The sequence below is a fragment of the Pundamilia nyererei genome, unplaced genomic scaffold (genome assembly GCF_000239375.1).
Source record: "Pundamilia nyererei isolate P.nyererei 1_Seehausen unplaced genomic scaffold, PunNye1.0 scaffold00051, whole genome shotgun sequence".
Taxonomy (NCBI): domain Eukaryota; kingdom Metazoa; phylum Chordata; class Actinopteri; order Cichliformes; family Cichlidae; genus Pundamilia; species Pundamilia nyererei.
This window is the reverse complement of record NW_005187452.1, coordinates 1829076-1840402: the sequence shown is the minus strand read 5'-3', so window position 1 is coordinate 1840402 and position 11327 is coordinate 1829076. Positions and strand designations below refer to the sequence as shown.

The 11327-nt window shown below is 40.9% G+C and overlaps 1 protein-coding gene across 1 annotated transcript in view; it reads right to left on the bottom strand.

The window, feature by feature from the left end:
* Positions 1-767: 767 nt before the first annotated feature.
* greb1 (growth regulating estrogen receptor binding 1) overlaps positions 768-11327 on the bottom strand; it is a 23450-nt gene continuing 12890 nt past the window's right edge. Inside the window, exons 10-34 of the mRNA XM_013910890.1 lie at positions 10255-10440; positions 9987-10123; positions 9472-9748; positions 9246-9374; positions 8969-9166; positions 8683-8880; positions 8359-8542; positions 8021-8204; positions 7772-7908; positions 7303-7654; positions 7068-7183; positions 6663-6868; positions 5974-6526; positions 5643-5799; positions 5448-5550; positions 5124-5279; positions 4829-4965; positions 4572-4733; positions 3723-3927; positions 3051-3213; positions 2812-2930; positions 2045-2277; positions 1685-1885; positions 1386-1524; positions 768-1006 (exon numbers count right to left, since the gene is read on the bottom strand). Coding sequence (XP_013766344.1) covers positions 843-1006; positions 1386-1524; positions 1685-1885; positions 2045-2277; positions 2812-2930; positions 3051-3213; positions 3723-3927; positions 4572-4733; positions 4829-4965; positions 5124-5279; positions 5448-5550; positions 5643-5799; positions 5974-6526; positions 6663-6868; positions 7068-7183; positions 7303-7654; positions 7772-7908; positions 8021-8204; positions 8359-8542; positions 8683-8880; positions 8969-9166; positions 9246-9374; positions 9472-9748; positions 9987-10123; positions 10255-10440 — 4796 coding nt within the window. The 3' untranslated portion in view covers positions 768-842. The remainder of the gene's footprint in view (positions 1007-1385; positions 1525-1684; positions 1886-2044; positions 2278-2811; positions 2931-3050; positions 3214-3722; positions 3928-4571; positions 4734-4828; positions 4966-5123; positions 5280-5447; positions 5551-5642; positions 5800-5973; positions 6527-6662; positions 6869-7067; positions 7184-7302; positions 7655-7771; positions 7909-8020; positions 8205-8358; positions 8543-8682; positions 8881-8968; positions 9167-9245; positions 9375-9471; positions 9749-9986; positions 10124-10254; positions 10441-11327) is intronic.

Here is an 11327-nt window from a genome sequence, read left to right as displayed (position 1 = left end):
TACTTAAAGTATGCACTGGACCAGTAATAGACATAATGTAGCTATTAAAGTTTGCTTTTTGTATAGAGTGAGCCTTTATGATGTCTCAGGTTTTACATTTAAACAAACACAAGTTATTTAAAATGTCTGTACATTTATACAGTTAAAAGCATACAAAATTGTACATACAAAATACAGTCAATTAATGTTTCTTATACACGTACAAACAAAATAATCACACAGCCTTCTGGAGCACAAAAAATGCCCTGCATCTGATATAAACAGCTCAGAATTCTTATTCTTGCACACACTGAAACAAATTTATTTTTTACATGATAACAATCTGATGAAATATAATTGAAAATATTTGACATGTAAGAACATACATGCAAAACAAGCATCTACAAAAATAACCCTACAAAAATATCGACAGAAGCCAGCTACCATGTCACACAAATGATTGCCTCCACGTTCCTTAAAGCTCTCCGTGTTGCCTGCACCTGCAAAGAAATCTAAACACTGAGTAATTCTAAACAACTGAATCTGCAAACAGATATCACAAAAATCAAAAGTAGCACTGTGAGTTACGGAGCCTAGCAACTTTGTTTCAAGGATAAAAATGCCTCTTTCCTGTGCACGTACAGTCCCCAGACATCTCAGACAATCGGTATATCTCGCTGAGAACATAAATGTATTTCCAAAACACGAACATTAACCTATTTCATGGAGCAGCACATAAAGCTTAAAAAAAAAAAAAAAAAAAAAAAAAAAAAAAAAAAAAACCCTTTCCTGTTTTTGTTCTGTTTGACAATTAGTAATTTCAGTCCTGTCTACGACAAGCCAAAAGTGCACATCTGCTTCAGTTATATGTGTTTTCCAGTCAGGAAGAAGAGCGGCCGGTCCTCTTTGGCATTGGCAGTCTGGAACTCATCACTGAGCCTAAACCTCCACTCTTCTTCCAGCTCCAACCTGCCCACCGTCTCCCTCAGCGAGCTACGATCTGCGCTGATGACACACAGAGTTGCACCTAAAGCAAGCAGACAGGAGGGAGAGCGACACTCTTTAACAACAGTGACACAGAGCAAGAAATAATTACAACAACGAGAGCATGGCTTCACCTTTTTGAAGTACTTTCCTGATCTTTATTCCCTTTTTTTCTTTGATCAATATAAAGTGATAACTACTGACTAATTTGCTCTTATTTTGTGGGACTTAATGTAAATTATAACTGTTCTAGCTTTACTGGTATTTGTTTACTTAAGTAGAAGTGAAGAAGATTGCTGGTCTGATATTCAGAATGATATCAATCCGCTCCAAATTCTACACTGCACACTGCTTTGACTTCTTCTTAAATGAGTCACCTGTAACAGACATGCTTATTGTCTACATTTGGTCTGCTGTTGCACCTTTAAGGAAGGTGAACTTCTTGAGGAACCCGGGAGTCACAAAGGAGTCTGCAAAACAAAGGAGGAGGCCGCTGAACAGCAACCCTGCTGTACTGATGTTCACAGAATGAGGTCTGGAACTCACAAAACACACAGTCACCTACAGGAAGCAAGAAGATTAGAGTCTTTATGAAGTGTATGTTGAAATATAATATTAGATATTATGATATTATGATATTAGAATTTCTTATTTGTGTAATTTCTTTTTAAAACCCATGTCTACATGTATGTGTAGATGTGGAGTGTGTGTGTCTGTATACCTCAGGTCCCAGGTTAAGGTAGCAGTCCACAGACAGTACAGGGTGCGTGTAGTTCTTGGTGCTGAGTGGAAACAGTTTATGGCTGTTGTGCTGGAGATATTTTTCCAGAAGGAGCTGAGCTGGTGTAGCCAAGAAAAGGTGCTTACTGTCTGGGGCACAGATGTACTGTGAGGGGCTCACAGAGGTGGGAACATCTGTCATCTGGAGACAAATTTTTTTGCTTATTAACAATAGCTTGTGAAAGTAATACGTTTTTTTTATGTAATTGCAGAATGACAAGGAAAAAAATATCAATGACTATCTGTTGCCCAGTTTATGATTGCTTGTTTATGTTTTGATTTTGCTGACTGTGGACGATACCTTTGTCTTGATAATAAATGTTCTGTATCCTCCAATGGCGATCTGCTTCTTCATGACACTGAAGTTGTTGAACCTGCAGACAAGCAGCCCGGCACTGTGCAGCCTCAGAGTGAAATCGACGTCATGGCAGGTGAAGCGGTTCTGGTCATACTGGACATTCTGACTCCGGTCAACATTGAGGAGGAAGAAGTCATGAAGATGACCTCGAGAGAAGGGTTCCCGCAGTACATTACCTGGTTTAATACAAAGGGAAAAAAGTTACCATAAATATTATTTGAAGGCACAAACAACTTATTTTAAATAGTTGCTTTTTTATGTGAAAAAAATAAATCTCTGATCAGTAAGTTTGTTTGCCGGATTAAGTTAGAAAAATGCGGGGAAATAATGGAAGCAACTGTGATTTGTTTTCTTATAAACAATCTGCTACACCTGCTTTTGGTGAGGTAAAATACATCAAGTAAAGTTGGGTGCACCCATTGACCTTTACCCCTTCTTCTCTTTTTACTTTATTTTCAGTTGTTTAAGAGAGACCAAGAACCTGTAATGTACTGCAAATTGGCAGATATTATAAAGTTTAATTATTTATTATGAAAATAATATTTTTCAATGAAGAAAAATTGATTTTTGCATGTATATAATATCAGTTATAGCGCTTAGAAAAAAAAAAAGAAATTGCCAAAAATCAGTATCAGCTGGTCATAGGAAAAAAATCAGAAAAAAGAAAATATTGCAGTCGGTGCATCTCTACTGCTATGGTCACCACTGACCTGTCAGCGCACGGCTGCTCCACTTCCTGATGCCACATAGACCATAGTGAGATAGGTCTGGACAGGCCTCCATGTGCTGTAGCACCTGTTTCAGTGACACAGCGTGCTCTAGTGGGCCACTAAGTAAAACAGAAATCAAACACTGGTTGTGTTAAATCAAACCAGAAAATAAAACAACAAACAACAAGTCCTTTAACTCATACAATGAATTATGTTGTAAATAATCTGTCACTATGTACTTGCGTGCTTCTAGGTCTACTGTGTTCCACATAACACAGGAGTCATCAGCAAGGATGATGAAAGGCCAGACATCACCTGCTGGACCCCCTCCCTCCAAACGTCGGCTGCGTTCCAGCTCCAAGTTGTGATAGGAAAGCTCTTTAATCAGGAAGTGAGCAGCACCTGCGAGTTGGTTAAAAAACTTTAAAACTTGGGTTGACTGTCGCTGAGAAGAGCAGGTCATCTAATACTTGGAGGCTTGGTGGTTCAATCCCTGGCTGCTCCAGTCTGCATGCTAAGGTATTCTTGGGTAAGATAGCAACCCCAAGTTGCTCGCCATGCATCCGTATGAATGCTATAGATTAAGAGCACTTAGGCCTAGAAAAAAGGGCTTGTGTGAAGCTGTGTCAATGGGTGAATGAGGCAAGTCGCATAAAGTGCTATAAGTGCTCATGCTGAGTAGAAAGCAGCTATATAAGAATAAGTCCACCAAAATGGTGATGAAGAAGATACTTTTGACTACTGCCTTATTCCATAAGAAGTCCCCACAGTTGATTGATCTGCATCATAGATTTTACACAGCATGGGCTTCATCATCCAGGATAATATCCTCCCATTTTTGGGGGTAAACTAATTGTCGACCCTCCAGACTATGGATAACAGTTTACTTATTACTAACATGAGTAAAATACCTATTCCAGCACCATTGAAGACAGTGGGCAGCACCAGCATGATGTGGTTGGGCCAGTACTTTTTGTAGACGGCCATCTCATATTCTTTGACCACCAGGATATGCAGATGAGAGGCTCCATCCATGGCGTGGTACAGGTTAAACAGACCGTGCTCGTGACGGCCGGTGGTTGGGGTGAAGATTGGACTCTTGATGCAGTCTGGGCTCTGGGAAAGAAGGGGGGAAATAAATAAAATAAAAATAATGCTAATAAAAAGAAAATTGTTATTTTTAACGTGAATTTTATTAATAAAATTCTGTATTACTATGTGGAAAAATAAATTAAAATAATGCATGCAGGCTATACTAACAGCGTCCTCAGGATACCCCAGGATTTTATTAAAAAAATATATAGATTATGTTGAATTTAAACTCTATTTAAAGTCCAGGAAATAGTCACAGATCAGAGCATTTCTGACTGATGCAAGAAACAAATCTTGTAATTTCAAACAATACTTTCTCAAAACCGAATCTTTTGTTTGCATAATTTTGTGAAGACAAATAAGAACTGCTGGGCTGGTGGGACAATTTTAGCAATTGCTAAGCTAATTGCACCACCTAGTGGAACCACCTGGGTGTTGCACTGTGGCAAACCCCACAAATCTGTTCACAAAAATAGTCAACAAAAACAGCGGATGAAAATGTTCATGGAAGCAGACAAGGCAAAGAATTCCTTTTAAATCTTGACACACAAAACTTCTTCTTCTAAATTCTACTTCTCTATTATAATTACCACCTTTTTCTTGATGTGAAGTGAACAGAAAGGGGAACATTTATTTTCAATGATCAAGTTAAATGATCAAGAACACACCCAGTCAGAAGTGAGCGGCAGCCGCATGCTCTCCAGTTGGCCTCCGGGTTGGCTGAAGCTGAAGTATTGCTCTTTAGACTTTGGGATGATGAAGTAGAGCTGGATCTCTTCCCCAAGCAGTAGATGAGTGAACGTGAAAGCATGCAGTGTTGACTCGCACATCTAAATTATGAGTAGAGACAACTGTCATGTTCACATGTCAAAGACAGTTTGAGTGCGATTTTTTAACTCTGTCTGCTTGCATGTACTGTCCTGACCTGGTATCTAGAGTTGAAGCCCAGGTATTGATGACACTGTTCGCAGTGATGATATGTGTTGTAGGCTGCATACTTAGACAACTTTATCCTAGCTGTCCGCCGACGTAGGTACACATCTTCCTGTCGCACAGGATTTCCTGGAGAACAAACAACCAAAGGCAGATAAGGACCAAAAAACAAAATACAAAAGTAACAGGTAGCACAGCTACAGGTAATATTCATACTATGCACATATAGTTTTGGCTTTGTGTTAATATATTGATAAATAGATCAAGTTTTTTCCAGCTTTACTTACCTTCAGAGTTCGGTTTATATCCAGGGCAGTATATGGTGCTGATGTCATCATATTTGGAGTCGTGGATGGTGTAGTCGAAAGGCATCGTCCTCGCAATCTCTGGGTTGGGCCAGGGAGCACTGGCTGGATGGTACTGCACTCCCTCTGTCTGGGAATCTGAAGATACAAAACATTTACAAATGAATACATTGAAAACAGGTTTATGTACAATCTGTACTGATTACTTAATAAATACTGACAGATATGATTTTATGATCCAAGCAGCGGCAAAAACAGTAACATAAGAATCTAAAAACTGGTGAAAGCTACAGGAAATGCACTGACTGCAGTTGATGTCTTCTTCATCGTAGATATCCACCTCCATCAGTCTGATCAGCATGCGCGACAGAATGCCCAGGAAGTGCAGGTATGCTCCTGTCTTACCCACCTGATGTCGGAAAACAACAAAGATAAAATAATGTGAATATAAAGTACAACATATGCTCGAGTTTGAATAAAACGAATAAAAACAGAAATCACCTGTGGGGGGCCACTGAGCAGCAACCTGCGAGGGTGGAAGTTGTCACTTCGGCCTTCTGTGCGATTGCTGCTGTCCATGTGGTACGAGCGAGGGACCGTCCACTGACGATAATAAAGTGACTGCTCTGTACATGTCATCATTTTACTCAGTAAAGGCCTGCACACAAAATACAAGATTGGTTGTATATATTTTGACTCACAAAACATTACTGTGGAATATTTTTTAGACTCTTTCACTTTCAGTATCGCTGTTCTATATGCTCAATGTTCATATGAAAAACATGGAAATATACGCACATATGTGTTATAAATTGTTGTATATGTCCCCTACCTGAAACTGCTTGCCCATGCAACAGACATGTGTGGCAGGAATGAAGTACATCGTGGAAGCCCGCTGCTGTCACTTGCAGTGATGACGTTGTAGAGGGCACGAGGCAGGAGCACAGAAGGTGGCCGACTCGCTCCCCGTGCCCAGGAGCAGCTCGGATCAGGCGAGGAGGCTCGCGGAGAGGACGAGCCCGATGATGTTGATTTAGAGCGTATTTGCATCTGGGAAAGTAACGGTTGTTGTGGGGGCATTTGAAGGTAAGGTTGAGAATTTGTTTGAGATAACAGCTGAATTTGAGTCTGGGACTGCAGCTGGGAGATCTGCTGAGACTGCGAATAACATGGAGCATAAGGTTGCGTTTGGGATTCTGGTGCAGTTTGGGGACATGGAAAAGACTGAGAGGAGCACTGTGGCTGAAGATGAGTCTGTGACTGTGAGGAAGACTGTGGGGCATCCGAGGCCACTTTCTCAACATTTGGAGAGGTGGCGCTTTGAGCAGGGTTAAGATCCAGAGCTCCACTATCTGGGCATGCCTGGAGTGGCTGGCTGGGCTCCCCTGAAAATACCAGGCAGAAGAAAATATATAGCACGTTAGCTTTAAAAAAAAAAAAAAGAAGCATTTATCATTTTCTCAAACAAAATGAGTTTATCTATCTCTTTAGATATGAAATATAGTTTTTGTGAAATCTTACCATTATCTTGTCCTTCCTCCTCTTCATTGTCAGTACTACTGAGTTTTTCAGCATCGCTTTCGAGCAGGTCACTTCCTGATCCAAGGTTTTGTGGTGGTCGTGACTCTTTCTTCACTAGATAAGCAGCCAGTCCCAACTCTTGTTCAAGCGTGGTACGCTGTAGGTATGAGCAGCTTATCACTCGAAGGTCACAGTACTTTAGGGACCTGTTGAAAGAACGACCCCTTTGTTTAAACTCAAAATTACAACTATGACAGCTTTTTTGGCTGTGATGCAAGAAAATGTGGGGTTATACCTTTTTAATCTGTTAAGGCCAAAACAGAAAGTAACACTAACACTAGAACAAAGGTAAATACTGTCATGTGAAAAATCAGGGAGGGATGAATAAAATTCAAGTAAGCATACCTGGGAAGTGACTCTCCTAATGGCTCAGCCCCTGAAAGGATCAGGATGCAAGGGAGGGCTTCCAGCTCCAAGTAGGTACAAGGAACCCAGTCAGCATCCTGGATCTTCAACCATTTCTACATGAAACAGAAGGACAAATCAGACTACATGCAGCTTTTAAAGTATCTGAGAATCTTTTGTAGTTCTCTGCAGGTGAAATCATATATAACATATTTCTGAAGAATTACTACCCCACCTTGATCTGATCTGTAAAGGACTGTCCAATACTCAGAGCTTGCTTGGGATTCCCCAGTATGATTTCGAAATTCTCCTCCAAACCCAGCTGCTTCCTCACTCTGGACAGCCGTTGGTGGGCCCACGCTGCCAGAGCCAAAGAGGGGATTCGCACTAGTACCATGTGACCATGATGGGCTGGACACTGCTGTGCAGCATTGACCAGTGACTGTACAATTTCCATGGTCTCCACTGAAGTGTGTTTTTGGAGATTGTGGGAACGGTTGAACCTTCCAGACACAGCCATCAGAGCAACACAGTAGTGCTGGATCAAAACTGTGGTCCGGATCACAGCACTGTGCAGCTTTGGAAACCTGGAAATCAGAGACAGAAATATCATAAAGCCTTCTTGCTGTATTCTTGATATCATTTTAAACTCCTTTTTTAATCATACAGTGTTTATGTTGATTTAACACATGTGAGTGCACAACCTTTCTTCCAAGGTAGCTGCCATGCTTTCAAATGAGGAATCATAACGCATCAGAGGCAGGCTGTTCCCTGAATGAGTCGACTCCAAAAGCTCTGACACACCAAAGTACCGTGTCCTCTCATGATACAGGTCCACATCCTGTATACACACAGCCAACAGATTTAGCCACTTGTGTGAACATATAGGCATTGCTAGTCTAAAAATGTTACACTAAAAGAGAGTACCAATCACATAGAAAATTAAATCTTACATTACTAAATGCAGACGGCCAGTGGATCTCGTTGTAGGGACTGATGCGGGTGCATTGTGTCTGAAGAGCAAAGGGAAACGAAGTGACGTGCAGAATCAGGATGTTTGTAGCATCTCTGACTTGTCGGGAGTTTAACAGTTGGTCCACAAGACCCAAACCACTATCTGAGCTGCTGTAGGTTGCACTGAGAGTGTTAAAGAGGGACAAAAGGGAAGAGATCCAAAGAGACTGAGTAAACACACTCGATTTGCTCTTGTTGTACCAGTTCTGATCCTGTTAAAACAATGACAACTGAAAACAATAATCATTACATTTTTCTTTTTACTTTGCACACAAACCTGCTAATATCCCAGTGGGCATGGTCGTGGACCAGGATGTAAAGTGTGTACGAGTTACTGTATGCTTCCCGGATCAGGCTGTCAATACGTGCCTGAGCGCTGTGGTCCATCTTGACCACATAACGTTCAGCCTCTCTGTGAGAAACACATGCCTGGTCTAAACTGCCAAGCTCCTGCAGAACACCTGACAAATACAGAGGAAAACACAATATGTATAGGAATAAACACGTTCATTCAGATTCTTTTGATTGCTTTTTTTTTTTTTTTTTTAAATAAAAGAAGAACAATGAACACGATTGCTGGCAAAAGACTTATGTGACTAACCAGAGCTCCAGAGGTGGAGAATAGTCTGCTGAAATGTAACCTCGGAGGGCGGTACAAGGATGAGGAAGCTGACCCTGTCAAAGGAGCCAAGGTCCAGGTTCTGTGTGCTGGAGTCGGCTATAGCACAAACATGGGACAACAGCTTTCTAGCCACTGCCAGCTGGATGGGACGCACCTCTCGCCAATCAACAGAGTATTCTACACAAATACAAAAACAAATTTTAGGCCATGTCACTTGACTCCGATGTATCCACTTAGTGTATCCACTAAGTCATGTGTGCTTTACCTGAACAGGTGTCTTTGGGACCTGAAGCTGTGTCTTTTGGGCTGTCTTTTGAAAGGTGTGCATGTGAGTCCTTTGGACTGTGTGTGACTATGGGACTTTTATTACTCCTCTCCTCAGCTGATTCTTGGCAGCTAGATAAAGGAGATGGCTCACTGCTGTCCAGAATGGCATTGTCCAGAAGGGAATCTATATCACCATCTGCAAAACATAAAGCCGCACAACAAGTTAGGAAACAATCACTAAAACAGAGCAACAGGTCACAGATAGAGAGACACACCTTGTCCGAGGGAATTGCAGTAGTGGATGAGTTCTTGTGCAACACCAGTGGAGAGCTGATGGGCAATTTCTTTCAGACCCTGACTGGGAGAGAACATACTCTCTGCCAAGGCACGACACTGGTGCTTACCTACAATACAATACAATACAATACAATACACAAAGACGATAAAGACCACATTTTTCACATACAGTATAAAGGCATACATTAAAAATACAGATCCCACCTGTAACTACCACACAGGACTGTGTTTCCTGTCCTGGAGCAGTGACAATGATGACCACATAGTTGGTGTTTTCAAGCCGTCCTTCCATTAACCTGCTGAAAGTTAGATGGAGGCCTTGAGTCAAAGATCCTACATCCTTCCCCAACACTACCACGCCCTCACCATAAGATGATGCAGCCAGCTGGGCAAGCCAGGGAAGCTGGCTGGGGGTCAAGGGTTGTGGGCTTTGTGAGGGCAAAGACAGATACTGGGGGAGCCCAGGCAATACAGGGGGGATCTGGAGACAGAGTAAAGTAAAAACTTTGTTCATTTATTGTCATTATGTTTTCTCTCTTTTTTCTCAAATATTTTGCATGAAAAAGTTATTAATATTTGCTTCACTGTACTAAACAGCTGAAAAGAAAGTTGTGGTGTTATGAAGGGTTTAAAAAGCCCTGTAGATATTTACCTTAAAGTCTCCTAAATTCAAATATAGAAGTATAAAATTTTTTTTTTTATTTCTTGCAGCGTCTGACCTCTATGCCATAGTGCCTCCCTGGGGTTCCAGTTGTTTGAGGTTGCTGGTACTGTCTGATCTCACTGAGGTGGGACTCCCTCCAGGATCTCATGAATATTTGTTCCAAGTCCTCAACCAGAGGCACCTGGTCAGACCCTTGGAAATAGAGGTGAGAAACAAAACTTAACATTTATTCATTTAAAACAGTTTAGCAAGTAAAAAAGCCACAGTTTTGATGAACTGTTTACTACAACAGTGTGTTTCTGAAATAAAGATTGCATACTTACCAAGCTGAACAAGGTAATAGACAGTGAGCAGAATCTGCATCTCAGTGGACAGTGGTTGAATGGGTGATGGCCCATAGTGCTGGTAGACTCTGGGTAGTGTTTGTGAGCTCAGATAACAGCTCTGAAGTAGAGAACTGACAAGTACATCACTTACATTGCCAGTCAGCTGAGGAAGAGGGCCATGACCTGCATACATTAAAAGCAGTGCACAGATAAAATAAAGAAAAATATAGACATAACGAAGAATGAGGGAGAATGAAACTCAGCTGGAAATAGGATGGAAAAAAATGTAATTCAGTTTTATTTAGATACAATTCACAACAGTTGTCTCAGGTTGCTTGATATTGTAGTGAAAAACCCAACAATATTAGAAAGAAACTTCAAAAACAAATCCCCCTATGAGCAATCACAGGAAGGAAAAACTCCTTTTTAACAGGAAGTAAACTCCAGCAGAAAAAGTCTCAGGGAGGGGCAGCTGTCCAGAGAAGAGCTCAGACAGAGACAGGACAAAAGACAGAGCCAGAGTATAATCTCTGAATGGTTTAATACAGTAGTGGTGTATAAACACAAAGAGGGTTTGTGATGAGTGAAGTGCTGGGAAGTCCCCCAGTACCCAAAGCTTATTGCAGCATAACTAAGGGATGGTTCAGGGTCACAACTATAAGTTTTATCAGAAAGGAAAGTTTTAAGACTCATCTTAAAAGTAGAGAGGGTATCTGGATCAACTGAAGATGTTTCAGGGTGTTTTTAGAGCAACCTGATAATCATGAATTACAATAGCCCTACACAGAAGTAATGAATGCATGAAGAAAGATTTTTAGGGTCGAGTACAATAACCTCAGTTTTGTAATAATTTATAATTAGTAAAATAAAGGTCTTATGAGTCTTTATGTCTTAAAGGCTTGTATGTATGTAAAAAAGTAAGCATTTTATGAAGTAATACATTAACAGACAAATGCAAATGAATAAAGTTGTTGGTGCAGAAAAGGCAAAAACTGAATGCAAGAAAAAAGGAAAAAAGAGACATAGGTGACCTATGTACAGTGGGGCAAAAAAGTATTTAGTCAGCCACC